This window comes from Xyrauchen texanus, unplaced genomic scaffold (assembly GCF_025860055.1).
Source record: "Xyrauchen texanus isolate HMW12.3.18 unplaced genomic scaffold, RBS_HiC_50CHRs HiC_scaffold_557, whole genome shotgun sequence".
NCBI classification, from domain to species: Eukaryota; Metazoa; Chordata; class Actinopteri; order Cypriniformes; family Catostomidae; genus Xyrauchen; species Xyrauchen texanus.
This window is the reverse complement of record NW_026266530.1, coordinates 2446-23906: the sequence shown is the minus strand read 5'-3', so window position 1 is coordinate 23906 and position 21461 is coordinate 2446. Positions and strand designations below refer to the sequence as shown.

Genomic DNA, 21461 nt, shown 5'->3' with positions numbered 1-21461 from the left:
CGCAGCTGTTATTAATCAACTATATTGCTGTATAAATGACACTATCATTCATTTTCATTGAAGATTTTCAAATGTACAGTGTTATTATAACAGATAAATAAACATAAAAGTAACGTATTTTCAACCTTTAGCAACTTAAATATTTAAGATGGTTTCCCCTTCTCTTTAGAACATCTCTTTTAAAGTGAAAATCAGGCTTTCACATCATATACTTGTGCTCATCTTCTAATGACTTGAGACCTCAGAAGACATTTCTGGCAAGGGAACAGTGCGCAACAATACTCCCTTTAAATATAAATAAATTAAAAAATCCCACAATGCACCTTAAAAACCAGTTTCAGTGCACTGGAACGATTTTATGAATGAGACCGCCCTAAAATACTCACTGATCAGAGCCTGACTACTGAACTGATCGAAATGAATCTAAACAGGTTTCAGAGGAATCTCTCCCAAAATTCAAGCATTCAGGTGGGTCGCTCTCATCAGTCATGTGCAACACCGATCGATTCAGGATATCGCAACGCTGATTAACCGTTTGCTGGCTGCGAGTCATTATTCAACACACACACACACACACACACACACACACACACACACACACACACACACACACACACACACACACACACACACACACACACACACACACACACACACACACACACACACACACACACACACACACACACACACACACACACACACACCTTCTCCAATAGACAATTTGAAATATGAGAATTGAATGATTTCCTGAGAACATGTTAATGCCCATTTTAAACTGGTTTCACACATTGACATATGAAGGAGTTACACAACAGCACGACACTCAGAATGAGATTGAGTCTGTAAGTGGATTATTCTGATAAAGATCCTGTAATCTCACGAGAAGAGCGTGAAAGTGTTCATTCTTACCGCCATTGAAGCTCAGCTCCTTCAGTAAAAACTCTTCCTTCGACGTGTCCAACACAAACTCATCAAACGACGTGTTTGCCGCCGGCTGAAACGTCTTCAAGGACTCGGTGGCTTTCTGAATCCTGCGAACAATAAACCACAGAGTTCATCCCGTCAATCAAGAGAACCATTCTCAGTGATTTCTGTATAAAACATGATATTATAGCAGTAACGGGGGTGTCCCGGGGAACTGAAGGTCAAAAGCTGCTTTGAGGACTAATAAAGATCAATTATCAGGATTACACTGGCATGCCTCATGAACACACAGTGAACTTTGAGCTTTAAATCTACAAACTCAATCCAGAGCACAAAAGCTTCTTGATTACAGACACGTGGCCGTTTCCACTGACCGTCACTAATCCAGCACGAACAGGAACAGCAGCTTTATCAGAAACATGACTGAAGGACTCAAACCTGACGTGCAGCAGTTTGGCCGTCTGAACGAAGCAGGACTGATCGGTTTCCTTCAGGACTTCCTGTGCGTATCCCACTAACCCGCTGTTCTCCAGCATGCCCTGATACTCCTCCACCTGTGCCCGCAGTCGCTCCACTCGCAGGTTCCTCGACTGCTCGATGGATCTCAACATCTCGCTCCGTTTCTCTTGAAGAGTCTCAAAGAGTCGTTCAAAGTGTTCGTTTGCGTGTCTCTCTGCGAGCTGCCCGTTATCCTGAATCACAAGAAGCTTCTTTAATACGTTCATGATAAAATACAAAGAGTTTCACACAGAAATCCCAAAAGGAACATCCCACACCAAATATAAATGAATATTTGCCTTAGAGCTCATGAACGTGACTGAACACTTAAACATAAATCAAACCTCTTAAGTCTGAACTTAGGTGTTATATTTGATACAATCTGTCCTTTGATAATCACATTACCAATGTTTGTAGAACAGCATTCTTCCACCTCAGAAATATTGCTAAATTACGGCACATGGTCTCTGTTGCTGATGCCGAAACACTAATTCATGCCTTCATGACCTCAAGACTAGATTATTGTAATGCATTACTGGGAGGATGTCCAGCAAGATCAATAAATAAACTTCAATTGGTTAAATATGCAGCAGCCAGAGTGCTGAACCAAGAGATATGATCATATTCGCCCCATTTTATCATCGTTACATTGTTACCTGTTAAATTACACATTAATTATAATAATCTGTAACTACATACAAAGCTTTGAATGGTCTCCGCAGTATTAAGTGATCTTCTGTCACGCTATATTCCATCACGTTCATTACGATCGCACAATTCTGGCCTGTTAATAGTTCATAGAATATCAAAATCCACAAAAGGAGAAAGATCCTTTTCATATTTGTCTCCTAAACTATGGAATAGTCTCCCAAACACTGTTCGAGATGCAGACTCACTCTCTCAGTTTAAGTCTAACTCTGCAATAAATTGAATGGCATCTATACTTGTATTATTCTATTTGTTTCCCTGTCTCAACCTCGGGACTCCTATCCTGAGGTCACCAGAACCGGCTGGATCCAGCACCATTCCTGCTTCATGTTGGACTCCACTGCTACATGTCTCTGAATGATGATGACTAAATGCAGCCGGTGCCAAACATCACTTCAATCTATTATGATGGACTTCAGGAGGATGAACTGATGCCAACTCCAACCATAAGACATGGGATACTTCATATGCCACTGTCTGAATGTTGGATTTAGGATGGACCGCATTGAACCTCACCGAAATGACCTGCCGGTTGAACTGTGATGCACCTCACTGATCTCCGCCTGCATCACCTCGGTCTATTGATGGACTACACGCTTATAAGCTGCTTTGAAATGATGTGTGTTGTGAAAGGCGCTATACAAATAAAATGACTTGATTAAAGTTATAATGATTCACATGCTGCAGCAAGTACTTTGCAGTCCATTTTCAATGGAGAATATTAAATAAAATTGTGCAATGGATGCAGCACGTGTAACCCATTCCTGCATTGAGCCACTGATCAAACCGTGCAGATAACTCCGGCTGTGCTTCACTTTCAGTGAATTGGGCAAATGAACGTATCTGCTTGGAATCGGTCACACTCCGCAGATGAGCGGTTGACAGTCTACATGTACTTGAATTATTTGTGTTGTGCTTTCTGAAACACTTGATGTAAATAAGATATCACTATCAAAGTTTATGTGAGACTGTTGACCCAGCACACACACTCCAACCACAATGATGGGGATTCCCAAAACTACATCAGCACAGTGATTAACAAGGAAAATTACATTCCCCTGATCTAAGAGTAAATTATCTGCTGTACATTCACAAGCGATGTACCTCCATTTGATGGATCAACACGTCCAGTTCTGAGATCTGAGTCCGCACTCGGTCCTCTTTGCTGATTAAGTAATGGATACTCTTCGACAGCTTCTCCTGTGGACAGCACAAGAGTCCATTACAACACAGTGGAGAAATCGACCTGCGTGACTTCCGGCAGTTTGAGACACTCAATACAGCTTCTGTAAGCAGCTATAGAGCTTCTACATCATAACAGAGAGATGATCACAACTACATGAGTCACAGCTCATTATTGCGCTCATGTAATATGTGTGACTCAGCAGAATCAAATATTCTCTATTGACCTCTGAAAGAGTCACGCTTCAAACCTATTCATAAGATTTCAGGTCAGGTAGATGCATGAACACGTCACACCGATTAACAGAAACTCTGGTATTTTATTCTCATGTACCTTCAGGATCTTGTAGGCGCTGCTCATCGATGTGACTTTGTGATTGGCGTGAGAACCGCCGAGCTTGCACAGATGACACACGGGCCGTCGACACACCTCACAGTACATGTTGACTTTCTCCATCTCGTGTTCAGGACACATTAAAACCTGCACATCAAGAGTCATGTGACTGGGGGCAGGAACATCACACCTGATCAGATGGGTTGTGTTGATGCGTTCGTACCTTCGGTCTGAAGTTGGTGGTGGGTCCCACGTACTCGTGCTGGGCTTTCGGTGTTCCCCACGGGTGGTGCATCTTGAAGCACTCGTTGCAGTAACTGGCCTTGCAGTCCATGCAGCTCTTGGTGGCCTCCTGAACGGGCGGTTTGCACATGTTGCACATGATGGCGACGGCCGCACGCGCCGCCTGACGGTAGCGCTCCACGATACTCTCCAGCGTGAAGTTGCGGAAGAGCATGCTGATCCCTCGCTCGCCGAGATCGATGTCGTGCTGGCAGCCCGGACACGGGAAGGTGGTGACGCGAGGCGTGACGGAAGAACGCCTCCATCCAGGGGAAGAGATGGACCCTGATTCAGCAATGCAGCAGATGTGAAACCAGTCAAACAAAAGATGGATGGATGGATGAACGCACAATCACTCTTTGAGAGGCACTAGTGATGCACACAGGTGACACATGAGTGGAATGTCACAGAAATAAAGTTAAAACAGCACAACAGCGACAAAGATCTAGACAAGAGAAACTTCAAAACACCACAAATGATGATCAGTATTCAAGCTGAAGTGTGTAATTTCTCCAGCACCAAACAGAACTGCAAAATTACAGGTTTACGAATACGCCCCCCTTCTTCTGTTGATCAAACAAACATATCAGTGATCGACCGATATGGGCAACCGATATTTTTAATTACCGATATCCAGAGTGCGGGGTGGCCGATACAATTAAATATAGTAAATAACTAACATATAATTGCTATAAAAATAATGTAATCTTATTTAGCACTATATTTACTCAATTTCACACTAAAATAAAACTTATAACAAAATTTAAAGAAATAAACTTTTATTATCTTTATAAAATCAGAGTGGATTGAGAGGGGATTTACTACACTCCTATATGAGAGTGTTGAGATCCTTTGAAAATTTGGTTCAGCATTTTGGGATCCCCAGATCTCAGTTCTTCAGGTATTTACAGCTGCATCACCTGCTCTGTGCTGTTTTTGGGAGTAGCATACACCCCCCTAAAGCAGCAGATACTCTGGGAGAGGTGATTTCTGCTTTTGGGAAAGGTGATGAGGCATCAGTGTTATACTCCCTCCTAATTCAGGTGTCTAGGGGGCAGAGCTTCAACTTCTATTCAGATAGGGTTAGGGTCTATTGGTCCCCCTCTAGATTGTATAGACTTGGTCTTAAAAGACACACCCACCTGCTGGCGATGCCAATCAGAAGATGGAGACACAACCCATGTTTTTTGGGGGTGTGTTAAGATCCAGGAATTTTGGTTGAAGGTTCAGAGTTTTGTGTGTGACTTTGTGGGCACTTGGGTTTCATTTTGCCCCAGACTCTGTATTTTGGCAGATCATCAATGTGGGGAATAAACGCATAAAACTTTGGGTTCTGACAAGTGTAATGATCGCCAGACAAATTATTGTAAGGGGATGGAGGTCGGGTAGATTTCCGTAATTTCAGGAGTAGTGCACAGTTCCGGTCCTCGAATCTGATTGGACGAGACAGATTCCATGAGCACAGATGGTCTGACACCATCGGCACTCAGACGCTTCACTGTGTGTGTGTCACTCCGCTTGTGTTCGTTCTAAAGTTTAAGAGCAGTGCATGTGTGTTAAGAGCTGCTGTGTACAACTCTTTAAATTAATTTTCTTTTTGACATTACATATGTTAGCCAGCAGGTGGTGGCAAAGATATTTTGTGTGTGTTATATGAGGTTAGGTTGAAGTGAATCCACGTCAGTCAGTGTTAACATACAAAAGCGCTCCATGATCGCTCATATTACTACTAAACTAATAAAGCTAGGAAATAACAACTTCAGCATTACGGCTCATCAAAGCTGAGACACATTTACATTTATGCATTTGTCAGATGCTTTTATCCAAAGTGACTTATAGAGCACTTATTACAGGGACAATCCCCCCGGAGCAACCTGGAGTTAAGTGTCTTACTCAAGGACACAATGGTGGTGACTGTGGGGATCGAACCAGCAACCTTCTGATTACCAGTTATGTGCTTTAGCCCACTATGCCACCACCACTCCGAAACAACAGACTGATAAATTACACAACTCGTCACTTACCCCTTTCTGGAGTTTCCACATGGGAGAGGATGTGCTGTTTAAAATGGCAGAGGACATTGCGGTTTCTATAGTGATTGACTCTTGCGCACCGGATACCGTGAAATAGGTAGGCTATTTTTCCACTGAGAAAGCTGATCTTCAGAAAGCTGACAGTGTCTCTGCTTGGGTGTGGCAACAGGTGATCTCTCTCTCTCTCTCTCTCTCTCCATTTTTTGGTCTTTGGTTTGAACCAGCAAAGGCAGGTTCTGATCAGTCGTGTAATAAAGCTCAATGCACAAATGCATTTGTATGACCGAACTAAGTTTTTCGTAATTTTTTTTTTTTAAATGTACTTATATATTGGTGTTCTTCAGCCGTAAGCCTCACCCGTATTCCTCCAAACATAACAATGGTCATTATGGCCAAACAGTTCAATATTTGTTTCATCAGACCAGAGGACATTTCTCCAGAAGTCAGATCTTTGTCCCCATGTGCACTTGCAAACTGTATTCTGGCTTTTTATGGTGGTTTTAGAGCAGCGGCTTCTTCCTTTCAGGTGATGTCCATATAGGACTCATTTTGCTGTGGATCTAGATACTCGTCCACCTGTTTCCCATGGTGTTTACACTTGCATACTATTGTTTACACATGCTTTTAGAGAATAGATCATGAATATATGTATATTTTTTTCTTTACTGCACTCGCAGAAGTATAACTATATGAAAAAATACACTTATGTTGAAGATACATTACTTAAAGCAAGTCTAAATATCTTATATGTTGCTTTTCAAGTAAATACTTGAAGGATTTTTAGACAATTTCAAATGGAAAACAAGACAAAAACACTTGATAAAAGGATTTTTGCAGTGAAATTCTTTACTGAATTAAACTTAATAAAAAGTGTTTCCTTTAATTCAGTAAATGTCATTTAGAGGCATTTATAAATGATGATTGTCCTCTTTATTGTTAGTAAGCACGTTTAACACAACCTTTTAAGTCGAGACACAAGCAGAATAATCAGTTAAGAGCTGATATTAATCTGATCATTGCAACGATTAATCGATGATCAAAATAATCGTTAGTTGCAGCCCTACTGTATTGTGCTTATTTAACAAAAGCAGAGACCACGGCCCCAGATGAAGTACATTCACAATCTATTCATTCTGCTCACATGCATACCCAAAGAACGTACTTCATTAAGGGGCGAGAAGTGTGTCCTTCATCAAATACAGTACATGCGCCATTTGGACGGAGCTACAGTGCTGAAAATCAACCTATGAATGTTTAACTTGTTGCCTCTAAATATTAAGCTGGGATAAGAGAAAGTATTATAAAACCAAAAAAGTTACACACTTCAACTTTAATGACCAAAAAACCCCAGGAGGACTTCAGATTACATGAATAAGTCTGTTTCATCAGCACGACTACAGCAGGATGAAGTTTGTCCAGGTCAGTGTCGCGACCTCTCGCTACTACACAAGCAGGAAACCCATTTTAGAGTGACATCACTGATCATATACAAGCAAACAGCAAAGACAGACACAAGAACACACAGTACGATGCAGCAGTGACACACACATGCAGCACAGATGGAGCGTGTGACGCGGCGCCACATGCGGATGGATTACAGCAGATGGAGGGGAACATCTCGCAGGTGAGATCTGAGCGAGCACTCGGCTTCAGATCAGGTAATGAGTGTATGATTAAAATAAAGCGTGTACTTAGACTGTGAGCGAGCGGCACTGCTCGGGGAGGGGAGGGGCTGCTGGCACTCGCAGCACGGCATGCTGGGACCTGCGGCCGCCGCATTGACACTCAAGAGCGGCAGGGAAAGAAATAAACGCTCAGACCAGAAAGCGGCCAATCAGCATTCAGGCAGAGACCCCCCGTCCCCGACAAAACCACATCAACTGTCAGGACTTTAGACTCAGTATTTGATTAGTGTTGAGAAGCGTTTGACACAGAAGGGTACAGCGGGTACAGCGGGTTTACTCATCACTTGATCTGACAACGACTACTGAGCATATTCAACCCAACTGCTCCATTCACTCAGATATCTACTACCTGTTGTCAAGCTCTCTTTCCCTTTAAAGACAAATATCTGCATCATCAACATGTCTCAATATTTTCTCAAAGATGACCTTCTCTCAGCGAGCGCTCTTGGATTCCCGAAACATCTGCTGTTATTTAAACACGTTTGTTCTCACGGTGTCACTAAGAGTCTCTGGACGCACTGCAGTGATACGAATGATCAATATGCTCAGTAGACTCAGAGAAAGGGTTTAAGGCAGTCCAGGAAACTGGTTTTGAGAGAAGAGATTGTGTAATTACAGGGATTCTAGAGACACAGAACTCACTAGAACTAATTAAATGATTTAACCCACATCTACCTCTCCCTCCAAACGACCTTCTCAGTGAAGCTGCAAGCAACAAAGACAAAAGTGAAACAACACGACAATGATTCAAAGTGAACAGAAGTGGAGTGAAACCTGATTCACAACCAATGAGTACACAAACATGACACAGCAGCACATTTCTGCAGCGGAAGACCGAAATACTAGGAAATGCTTTTAACTACGAAACATGGAAGAGTTTGTTTAATTTGCAGCGGATTACAAAACATTTTAGGAAGTAACTGGGGCTGAAACCAAGAGCCTAGTGAACACACATAATATAATATAGAGCTATCAAACCCATTACAAACCCTCATAAAGGCATAACATTATCTAAACAAAACTGTTCCTTCGTTTGTGGAGATTTGAGGTTAAATGGGCCGGAATAAACCCGGTTATAGTTAATAAACTAACGGTACATACGGAACAGATCTTTTGGATGGAGGTCCAGGAAGATGCATCAATGCAAACACTGACATGAATGTTGATTTTCGTTTGTTATTGACACATAAAAGACATATTGTCATGTTTACCTGATTGCACCAGTCGGTCCAGCTTCTCCAGACTGGGAGAGGGAACTCTGGAGCGAGGACTGGCCGGGTTCGAGCACTCCGACCCGGCATCTGTGCTGAACGAGTCCTCGTGATTGGGCAGGAGAACATCTTTGACACATTTGTGACAGACACTGTGTTGACAGGGCAAGATGAGCGGATGAGTGAACAGCTCTTTACAGATGGGACAGATCAACTCTCGCTCGATGTTCCTCATCGGCAGCTGAACAACAACAACAACAGGGTAAGTTCAGTTGTGGTCTTTCATTGACTATGGTCATTACCAGGGTTGGGAGGATTACTTTTCACATGTATTCCACTACAGATTACATGCTGTAAAATGTAATTTGTAATGTATTCCGTTAGGTTACTCAAGGTCAGTAATGTAATCCAAATACTTTGGATTACTTCAGCACCAGTTTTTCACTTGTTTCGACTCTAAAAACTCAAAATACACACGTTAAAAATACATTCTCTGAAAAAACTAAATATCTTACGCAGTGTTGCTTCTAAAACAAGATTAATCAAACTGATCTTGTTTTAAGGATATGTTTAGATATTTTTACAGGAAAATAATAAAAAAATCATCATCAAGAATATGACTTTTGCCCTAATATCAAAGATCGTACTAGAAAAAAAGAATTTGAACCAAAGTGAATTTTCTTGATAATAAATATGATGGAGTCTGGTCACATGTGCATGTAAAATGGCTAGAAATAGCATTTTAGCTTAGCATAAAGCTAACAATTTACACAAGGTTTATTATTTGGATAATTTATATGTACAAATGTTTTCCATCTGAAAGGACCAAATATTAAAAATGAAACGAATGACAATAAAATGTAAGTAATCTCTTCAGTAATCAAAATACTTTTTGAATGTAACTATTCTAATTACCAATTATTTAAATTGTAACTGCAGTGGAATACAGTTACTTATATATTTTAAATACGTAATCCCGTTACATGTTTTCCGTTACTCCCCAAACCTGGTCATGACCAAACTGAGATTATTAAAATAATTGGGGGGAACAGGATTGGCGCAGTTGTTTCCCAGAAATGCGTTTATCGTGTTCATTCAAACATTTCAGGCTTAATTCAGTTTCATCAAGATCTATCAAAGAATTCGTCTAATGAGTCCAGCACAAATAAAGATGAACTTTGATAAATGGTTTATAGATTGTAGTTTGACTTCACAACACATTTGCATTCGGATCCGACACATTTTGGGGAAGTAACTCCCATTGTTCACTTTCGGCTTTCTATTTCAAGCGTTAAAGAAGGATTATCCGTTTTAAAACTTACTGTTACAAGAATTAACGTCGTAATGTCTATATTAACCGCATTTATATATAACAATAAATACAATAAAACTGAAAAACAATTAGTTCAATTTCACAGACTCAGCAAACAACAAGTGGAGCATTAATTATTCATGAGATAAAACAATATTGGATCAATTCATGAACTTACTAGTAGTGAAGTTCGTCTGGACATCATGAAGAGAATAAACGACAAACAAATGACCGTAATTCAAAGAAATCCGAGATTCACAGAGTTAAAAACGACTCGAACAACGCGACGTTAATAATGCGCGAGAGGAGCAACACGCCGGGTGGAGGCGGAGTCACTGTCCGTCACTATAGTAACCCTAACGGCGTTACAAGCGTATTTAAATAAGAGGGCGTGGCCACTGAAATAACGTTACATTGCTGCATTTCATTTGATTTAATTATTTATATCGATGCCGAATCGGCCCAACACTACATTCATTACAGCTCTCCAGAGAATCAATAACACGCGTGTGAATCTTATTTAATAAAGGGTTCACTGATTAAATGTGATAAATGAGCTGAATCAACGTGACGTGAGGAATAAGGGCATTTGTATCGAGATATCCAGAACAGGATGCAGGAATATTTCCTCGTGACGCCCCGGGCGAGACACCGACAATACGGAGTGAATCATCATCATTATTAATATTACAGCCGGTTATTCTGCACAACATGATTCAGCTTGTATTTGATCCACATAACGATCATCTGAACATCATCTGTTTCATATCCCCGTCACATATGAATAAATCTCATTATAGTCTCACCTCGCCTCTCTCAATGCGCTCCACGAGACTCGCAAACTCGGACAAATCCTCCGAGTCCGACATCCTTATTCTGATAATCGAACCGGATGATCAGGTCTGTTCGGTCTCTATGGATTTATCGGTTTCATCCGCTCGCAGACATTCAGTCCAGAGTTCATGAGTCACTGATCACTCGCTGTTTTAAAGAGAAATTACATGAAACTCCAGGATGACGTGAATCTCCGTCCACTCTGTGTATATGGGCGTGGTCTCACTGTAAAATGCGGTGAATCTCCGCCCACTCTGCCTCGGTGGAGCTGCAGTTCTTTGTGTGCATGTCATGAAATAAAACTTTCATCATGTGAACAATAAATAGGGTTAGGTTAATGGATTTAAAACTACACATGTATTTTTACATGCACACAAACACACTGTATGTATATATATATATCTATATATAATGCATATATACTCTGAAAACAGAAGAATATGATTTGTAGCTTCTGCACAATAATCAATTAATGCGTTATTTGTGTCGACAGTAGCCTACATAGATATAATCAAAATAAATACTGCACCACAATTCAAGACCATTTAACTAATCAGAATCTTCTAGAATTTCACAGCTGGGAAATCTTTGTATTTTTACCATGTGTTAAACAGAAGCAGCTTCTGCATCACTGAACATCTCACATGTTCTCTCACTTCATATGTGCTTTAGTTTTGATGTTAATTATAGCAATACTCAAAGTAAACACATTTACTCTAGGGCTGATCTCAGAACAGAGAAATGACACAAACCTCATCTGTGCTTGACGTGTTTGTCCTCCAGCTAACAGATGTTACTTTAAACTTCTGATTCCTGAATTTCATTACAGATCTTTACAAGCCCTTTCAACATTCAGAGTGTGACGTCACATCCAAACCACAATGACTGATGAACTTTGACCTTCATGCATCAAAGAGTTGATGATGCTAAGAACAGTTTCTTTAATTGCATATGATTAGCATTTATAAAAGTAAAAACTAGTTCACTCAATCACATACAGATTGAAATAAACAGGTGATTAAAGAGATGATGTAAAGTATTTTCAATCAATATTTAATATTGATATTGACTCATAACTTCAATAACACAGAAGCTAATTAACATAAAATATTTCTATATTTATTTTAACAGCACGTTATCATTAAAACAGCAATATTAGTGAAGGTCAATAATTCAATAACACATCTATTCTTCTCAGTAAACAAAAACAAACAAAAGTAACTGCTAAAAATGTGTCAATTGTTGCAGAGATAATGCACAGATATATCAGGATGTTCCCTGAACACAGAAGAGGATCATCCATGTTCATGAGGAAGAGGATCATGCATGTTCATGAGGAAGAGGATCATGCATGTTCATGAGGAAGAGGATCATGCATGTTCATGAGGAAGAGGATCATGCATGTTCATGAGGAAGAGGATCATGTATGTTCATGAGGATGAGGATCATGTATGTTCATGAGGATGAGGATCATGTATGTTCATGAGGAAGAGGATCATGCATGTTCATGAGGAAGAGGACCATGCATGTTCATGAGGAAGAGGATCATGCATGTTCATGAGGAAGAGGATCATGCATGTTCATGAGGAAGAGGATCATGCATGTTCATGAGGAAGAGGATTGTGTATGTTCATGAGGAAGAGGATCATGTATGTTCATGAGGAAGAGGATCATGCATGTTCATGAGGAAGAGGATCATGCATGTTCATGAGGAAGAGGATCATGCATGTTCATGAGGAAGAGGATCATGCATGTTCATGAGGAAGAGGATTGTGTATGTTCATGAGGAAGAGGATCGTGTATGTTCATGAGGATGAGGATCATGTATGTTCATGAGGAAGAGGATCATGTATGTTCATGAGGATGAGGATCATGTATGTTCATGAGGATGAGGATCATGTATGTTCATGAGGAAGAGGATCATGTATGTTCATGAGGATGAGGATCATGTATGTTCATGAGGAAGAGGATCATGTATGTTCATGAGGAAGAGGATCATGTATGTTCATGAGGAAGAGGATCATGTATGTTCATGAGGAAGAGGATCATGCATGTTCATGAGGAAGAGGATCATGTATGTTCATGACATCATGAGGATGATGATCATGTATGTTCATGAGGAAGAGGATTGTGTATGTTCATGAGGAAGAGGATCATGCATGTTCATGAGGAAGAGGATCGTGTATGTTCATGAGGAAGAGGATCGTGTATGTTCATGAGGAAGAGGATCGTGTATGTTCATGAGGAAGAGGATCGTGTATGTTCATGAGGATGAGGATCATGTATGTTCATGAGGAAGAGGATCATGTATGTTCATGAGGATGAGGATCATGTATGTTCATGAGGATGAGGATCATGTATGTTCATGAGGAAGAGGATCATGTATGTTCATGAGGATGAGGATCATGTATGTTCATGAGGATGAGGATCATGTATGTTCATGAGGAAGAGGATCATGTATGTTCATGAGGATGAGGATCATGTATGTTCATGAGGACGAGGATCATGTATGTTCATGAGGAAGAGGATCATGCATGTTCATGAGGAAGAGGATCATGTATGTTCATGACATCATGAGGATGATGATCATGTATGTTCATGAGGAAGAGGATTGTGTATGTTCATGAGGAAGAGGATCATGTATGTTCATGACATCATGAGGACGATGATCATGTATGTTCATGAGGAAGATGATCGTGTATGTTCATGAGGAAGAGGATCATGCATGTTCATGAGGAAGAGGATCATGTATGTTCATGACCTCATGAGGATGATGATCATGTATGTTCATGAGGATGAGGATCGTGTATGTTCATGAGGAAGAGGATCGTGTATGTTCATGAGGAAGAGGATCATGTATGTTCATGAGGAAGAGGATCGTGTATGTTCATGAGGAAGAGGATCATGTATGTTCATGAGGATCATGTATGTTCATGAGGAAGAGGATCATGTATGTTCATGAGGAAGAGGATCATGTATGTTCATGAGGATCATGTATGTTAATGAGGAAGAGGATCATGTATGTTCATGAGGATCATGTATGTTCATGAGGAAGAGGATCATGTATGTTCATGACATCATGAGGACGATGATCATGTATGTTCATGAGGAAGATGATCGTGTATGTTCATGAGGAAGAGGATCATGCATGTTCATGAGGAAGAGGATCATGTATGTTCATGAGGATCATGTATGTTCATGAGGATGAGGATCATGTATGTTCATGAGGAAGAGGATCATGTATGTTCATGAGGATGAGGATCATGTATGTTCATGAGGAAGAGGATCGTGTATGTTCATGAGGAAGAGGATCATGTATGTTCATGAGGAAGAGGATCATGTATGTTCATGAGGATCATGTATGTTCATGAGGAAGAGGATCATGTATGTTCATGAGGAAGAGGATCGTGTATGTTCATGAGGAAGAGGATCGTGTATGTTCATGAGGAAGGGGATCATGTATGTTCATGAGGATGAGGATCATGTATGTTCATGAGGATCATGTATGTTCATGAGGAAGAGGATCATGTATGTTCATGAGGATGATGATCATGTATGTTCATGAGGAAGAGGATTGTGTATGTTCATGAGGAAGAGGATTGTGTATGTTCATGAGGAAGAGGATCATGTATGTTCATGAGGAAGAGGATCGTGTATGTTCATGAGGAAGAGGATCGTGTATGTTCATGAGGAAGATGATCGTGTATGTTCATGAGGAAGAGGATCATGTATGTTCATGAGGATCATGTATGTTCATGAGGAAGATGATCGTGTATGTTCATGAGGAAGAGGATCGTGTATGTTCATGAGGAAGAGGATCGTGTATGTTCATGAGGAAGATGATCGTGTATGTTCATGAGGAAGAGGATCATGTATGTTCATGAGGATCATGTTTGTTCATGAGGATGAGGATCGTGTATGTTCATGAGGAAGAGGATCATGTATGTTCATGAGGAAGAGGATCGTGTATGTTCATGAGGAAGAGGATCACGTATGTTCATGAGGAAGAGTTTGGTGTCAGTTCAGTTATCGGGTCTCATCACACACAGTAAACCTGATGATGATGATGTGTTGAAATGGACTATCTGCTAAAACTGAAGAATTTAAGAGAGCTTGAATGAATCACAAACTGACTGTTCAAAATCTTCCTTTATTTCATTGTTATTAAATATGTGCCGTCTCAGCAGCACCGTCATAAATGTGTATTTCATGGACATGATAAAAGCATTTAATATAATGACACTCGCGTCCGCAATTTACAGCGCTAGCACTTATAAAATAAAATGTGAGCGGCGTCCTTCTCATCTCTACACTTGATATAGAAAAAATAATTTCATCATTTGATCTTTGAACAAACATTCCAGCGTCGTCGTAAGAGATGAAAACCTGCAGGACACTGACGTAAAAAATAAAACAGAACAAATGTCCAAAAGTTATCAGAGGCACATTCAAGATCATATATAAAGCGTAAAACAGAAGATATACAGTTAGTGGATATTGATCAGGAACAGACTTCCTGTTTATAAGGCAGAAACAAGACAACTGAAAAACCCTGCAGGAGAAACACTGACGGTGGTCAAAACATGCTGGAGATGAAACGATCTTGTGTCTGATAAATGAATAATTGATGATGCCGAACCGATCATTTATTCATCAGCTCCACATCTGAAACTGAAGCTCATGTTGGGCTATCAGAGGTCAGACGGATCGTCATGTGCTGTCGTCTCTCCACACCGTGTGCAGCCGCTGCAGGAAGTCAAAGGCGCGGTCGCTGATGTTCAGGGCGGGATGCACCTTACGCAGGTCGGGTTCTCCAATCAGAGACAAGCCGCAGATGCCGAAGTACGTGTGAAGAGGGTCTGATGTGGGGACGCCAGTGACCCGAGAGAGAGAAGAGAGAGAGGAAGTAGGTCAGTTACTCTCGCCGACACCTGCTACTGACAGATGCCGACAAGTGCACACACACACACACACACACACACACACACACACACACACACACACACAGTCCAGCACTCTAGCAGCTGACACACACACACACACACACTCACACAGACACACACACACAGAAACACACACACAGACACTCACAGACACACACACAGACACGCACACAGGCACGCACACACAGATACACACACAGGCACGCACACACAGATAGACACTCACAGACTCACACACACAGACACGCACACAGGCACGCACACAGGCACGCACACACAGACACACACGCACAGACACACACGCACGCACTCACACAGACAGACACTCACAGACTCACGCACACAGACACGCACACACTCACACAGACACGCACACAGACGCACGCACACAGACACGCACACACTCACACAGACAGACACACACAGACACACACAGACAGACACACACACAGACACGCACACAGGCACGCACACACAGACAGACACTCACAGACTAACACACACAGACACACGCACACAGGCACGCACACACAGACACACACGCACAGACACACACGCACAGACACACACGCACAGACACACACAGACAGACACTCACAGACTCACACACACAGACACGCACACACTCACACAGACAGACACACACAGAAACACAGACAGACACACACACAGACACGCACACAGGCACGCACACACAGACACACACGCACAGACACACACGCACAGACACACACGCACGCACTCACACAGACAGACACTCACAGACTCACACACACAGACACACACACACAGACACGCACACAGGCACGCACGCACAGACACACACGCACAGACACACACGCACAGACACACGCACAGACACACGCACGCACTCACACAGACACTCACAGACTCACGCACACAGACACGCACACAGACGCACGCACACAGACACGCACACACTCACACAGACAGACACACACACACAGACAGACAGACACACACATACAGACACACACAGACGCACGCAGACGCACACACACACACACACCATCATTCGAAACAGAGAGAGCAGTTACTGTGCCTTTAAAAGAGGATTAATAATTCACGTTGACCCCTTTTAAGACGTCATGATGTCACCAGTGAAACTCTGTACAACATATGTCTCCCCCTTAAACTGTCCCATCCCAAATAAAGACAAAAGTCTATAATAATATTAATAATAATAAAGTCAGTGATTATTGATCATAAAGTCACGATGGAAACTGTTCCAGTAACATGAGGTGATTTCACACACGTCATGAATTACACATGAAGCGCTCGTGTGTAACGTTACACAACAGAAGAGCTTCGACGCTCTGATCGGACTGTGATCTCACCCGGGTGACTGTCGGGCCACTTGGCGAAACCGCCCACCAAACGGTCCTGCGTGGACAGAATGTAATTCCGGTTCTTGTCAAAGTTTGAGTACTGGAACACGTCTAACAGCTGCGGGACACAACAGTGTTACTGTCCAACATCCTAAAGATTTTTAACAATGAATGATTTATTTCTGTACAATCAGTGATCAAAACAATCCTTTCAGTAGAATCCCATATTTAATGACAGATCTCAACACTTTCTGATGGGCATCAATAAACAGCTTTGACTGAATCTGACACTGCAGATGAACACATGATGTTAAATGAGTTGATGTGTGACACTGAATTCATGCGGGCACTCGTGAGTGTTGGGACGGGCACCGATACCTCCAGTGTGGCACCGACCCAAAATGAATAACACGTGTCGACGGGTTTGTTTGGCCGGCCTTGGAAGCCGCTCTGTTGTCGGAGGATACACCAGCGGCGGATACGCTTCAGCTCGCGCTCGCTCAAAACATCCTGCAGCTTTCCCATCATGCACAGAGACGCAACAGCACAAAACGTGGAACCACCTGAAAGAAAAGAACCAACGAGACAGTTTAAATGAACACTGCATAAGCAGCAGTGTGTGTGTGTGTGTGTGAGAGTCTGTATGTGTGTTTTTGTGTGTGTGTGAGCGTGTGAGTCTGTATGTGTGTTTGTGTGTGTGTGTGTGTGAGCGTGTGAGTCTGTATGTGTGTTTGTGTGTGTGTGTGAGCGTGTGAGTCTGTATGTGTGTTTGTGTGTGAGCGTGTGAGTCTGTATGTGTGTTTGTGTGTGTGAGTCTGTATGTGTGTTTGTGTGTGTGTGTGAGCGTGTGAGTCTGTGTGTGTGTGTGTGTGAGCGTGTGAGTCTGTATGTGTGTGTGTGTGAGCGTGTGAGTCTGTATGTGTGTGTGTGTGTGTGAGCGTGTGAGTCTGTATGTGTGTTTGTGTGTGAGCGTGTGTGTGTGAGTGTGTGAGTCTGTGTGTGTGTGTGTGTGTGTGAGCGTGTGAGTCTGTATGTGTGTGTGTGTGTGTGAGCGTGTGAGTCTGTATGTGTGTTTGTGTGTGAGCGTGTGAGTCTGTATGTGTGTTTGTGTGTGTGTGTGAGCGTGTGAGTCTGTGTGTGTGTGTGTGTGAGCATGTGAGTCTGTATGTGTGTGTGTGTGTGTGTGAGCGTGTGAGTCTGTATGTGTGTTTGTGTGTGAGCGTGTGTGTGTGAGCGTGTGAGTCTGTATGTGTGTTTGTGTGTGTGAGCGTGTGAGTCTGTATGTGTGTGTGTGTGTGTGAGCGTGTGAGTCTGTATGTGTGTTTGTGTGTGAGCGTGTGAGTCTGTATGTGTGTTTGTGTGTGTGTGTGTGTGTGTGTGAGCGTGTGAGTCTGTATGTGTGTGTGTGTGTGTGTGAGCGTGTGAGTCTGTATGTGTGTTTGTGTGTGAGCGTGTGAGTCTGTATGTGTGTTTGTGTGTGAGCGTGTGAGTCTGTATGTGTGTTTGTGTGTGTGTGTGAGCGTGTGAGTCTGTATGTGTGTGTGTGAGAGTCTGTATGTGTGTGTGTGTGTGTGTGTGAGCGTGTGAGTCTGTATGTGTGTTTGTGTGTGAGCGTGTGAGTCTGTATGTGTGTTTGTGTGTGAGCGTGTGAGTCTGTATGTGTGTTTGTGTGTGTGTGTGAGCGTGTGAGTCTGTATGTGTGTGTGTGAGAGTCTGTATGTGTGTGTGTGTGTGTGTGTGAGCGTGTGAGTCTGTATGTGTGTTTGTGTGTGTGTGTGAGCGTGTGAGTCTGTATGTGTGTGTGTGAGAGTCTGTATGTGTGTGTGTGTGTGTGTGTGAGCGTGTGAGTCTGTATGTGTGTGTGTGAGAGTCTGTATGTGTGTTTGTGTGTGTGTGAGCGTGTGAGTCTGTATGTGTGTGTGTGAGAGTCTGTATGTGTGTTTGTGTGTGTGTGAGCGTGTGAGTCTATGTGTGTGTGTGTGTAAGTCTGTATGTGTGTCTGTATGTGTGTGAGTGTCTGTATGTGAGAGTGTCTGTGTGTGTGAGTCTGTATGTGTGTGAGTGTCTGTATGTGAGAGTGTCTGTGTGTGTGTCTGTTTGTGTTTGTTGTGTGTAACATTCAGATCTTTTGAGTGTTTCTTGCGCACACAATCTGACTCACACACTCACACAGACACACACACACACACACACAACAACACTTCTGTTGTTCTGACACACTTCATGAAACACCAGCAGAATGAATTTCAGGGTAAAACACACACAAAACAATTCATTTAGAAATGGATTATTCCTTAAGAACAGATTTATTAACAATAATCAACAGAAAATCCTTCATGAATGTGTGTAAAATCATCAGGAGATGTTCTGAGTAACTCACCGTGAGACTCCAGTCCGGCTCCTTGACCGATTCCACTGTCATACGACTGAATAACAAACAATAAATCCATTAAACTAATCATGCTCTTAGAAACACTGCATTTGTATTGCTACATTAAAGAGTGATGAAAGATATGAACAGATTCATTCAAGATTCAGAAGAACTTTATATGATCATTAAATATGACACAATCATACAGCGAGTTAAACTCTTGATCAAATACACTAAAGATTCCTCACGATCGTGACAAGACTTCAGCAGAGATGAGTGTGTGTGTGTGAGTGTGTGTGTGTGTGTGTGTGTGTGTGTGTGTGTTCAGCATCATCAGAACATCAGTCCACCACAGGCGTCTGCTCTCGGTCGGGTCACCATCTGTGCATGCTCACGTAAGGATGGACGTAAAGCTCACACTAATGTTAGTAACTACTAGATCGTTTGTAACAAAGTCAGAGCTTAATTAAGGCAGAACTTGACTAATAGGTCGTAAACTCTCCGTAAAGTGATGTATAGTCGCACAGAATGACGTATTTGTTTTGTGATCCAATCAGCAGCCTTCAAATGTGTAAACAGGAACCGCGCGCATCATTACAAGCTGCTGCCTTGCGTGAACTGTCAATCTAAAAAGTGACACATTACACATTTAATTTAAAATGTCTTTCATAGCAACACACGGAGGACAAAAGAACAATTTCAGTCACGCAGAAATGATCATTTTAATTGAGGGATATAAAGTGACAAAACCGTCCTTGAAAGCAAACTCAACTTCACTGTCACAAACCGACAAAATATCCAAAGGATGTTGTCGGTCTCGTAAAACTCGTCGCCGATTTTGCAGTTCATTATCTTCATTATCAATGATAATCTCATGTACTGTCATCTGGCTGCCATCTCTTGCCATCCATTCATGTAAATATTCAGTTTATACGGCGGGTTACGTCATACACAACTTTAATGGTCCAACACTCAAATATTTAGTAGTGCGTAAATTGTGACTTAGTGCCCATTTATGCACAGCTGGTGCAACCAGCACCTGTACTTGACCTTTAACCCCAGCTGGGGTAACGTGGTCAGCAGGGCAGGAGGGGTGTAATCTGTGTTTTGTGCTGCAATAATGGGAGAACTTCATACGAAGGGTTTCAAATGCAGAAGGGTTATTCCGTCAAATCAACCAAATTTCACAAACGTCCTCCGCTGAAATGGGTTATTTTTTATATATATTTTCTGAAGATAAAAAAATATGAAAGTCAAACATTAAATGTCACCCATGATCATTTCCCTCACTCATGATTTTGAAGAACACTTCAGGTTAAAACATTACCGTAGAGCGGGGTCACGAGTTTATTTTAATATGAATAAATCAGTTCTGCTCCCCTTGTTGCATTATAGACCAATGATGGGGAGAACAACCTTTTCTGTTGTTTTTCCAAAGTTAGAGAGTTTAGAACTCCAGAAGTATTAAAGATATCTTAATATACTTTTAGTTTGGTTCAGAATAAACTTTCCTTATTTATATTAATGTTTAAGGCTCAATGTGGTTTAATCCCAGAGATACGGGGCTCTCCATGTGACTCAATATGAACATTTTTACATTTGACCAATTATATTCAATAGTGGCAAAGCAAATGTGCGAAACATGGTGTGACATTTCCTGTCCAACAGAACACAGCTCTGGAAGGACAATTAATGTTACAAGTAGAAATTTACCTTTTATTTATTCACATAATCATTTTCCAAAGAATAATCATCAGTTTGAGGAATATTATATCTAGTGTTTGTGAAATGC

The 21461-nt window shown here is 41.7% G+C and overlaps 2 protein-coding genes across 2 annotated transcripts; both read right to left on the bottom strand.

The window, feature by feature from the left end:
- Positions 1 to 826: 826 nt before the first annotated feature.
- Positions 827 to 11191, bottom strand: LOC127642339 (E3 ubiquitin-protein ligase TRIM36-like). The gene is made up of 7 exons (XM_052124949.1): positions 10979 to 11191; positions 8861 to 9101; positions 3873 to 4216; positions 3650 to 3796; positions 3238 to 3333; positions 1366 to 1619; positions 827 to 1034 (listed from the first exon to the last, which is right to left on the bottom strand). Exons 1-7 carry the CDS (start codon positions 11039 to 11041, stop codon positions 827 to 829), a joined length of 1353 nt encoding a protein of 450 aa, XP_051980909.1. The 5' UTR covers positions 11042 to 11191.
- A 3951-nt stretch (positions 11192 to 15142) lies between these two features.
- Positions 15143 to 20886, bottom strand: pggt1b (protein geranylgeranyltransferase type I, beta subunit). The gene is made up of 4 exons (XM_052124950.1): positions 19679 to 20886; positions 17677 to 17861; positions 17308 to 17416; positions 15143 to 15865 (listed from the first exon to the last, which is right to left on the bottom strand). The coding sequence occupies exons 1-4, from the start codon at positions 19758 to 19760 to the stop codon at positions 15717 to 15719; spliced, it is 525 nt and encodes a 174-aa protein (XP_051980910.1). The 5' UTR covers positions 19761 to 20886; the 3' UTR covers positions 15143 to 15716.
- Positions 20887 to 21461: the final 575 nt, after the last annotated feature.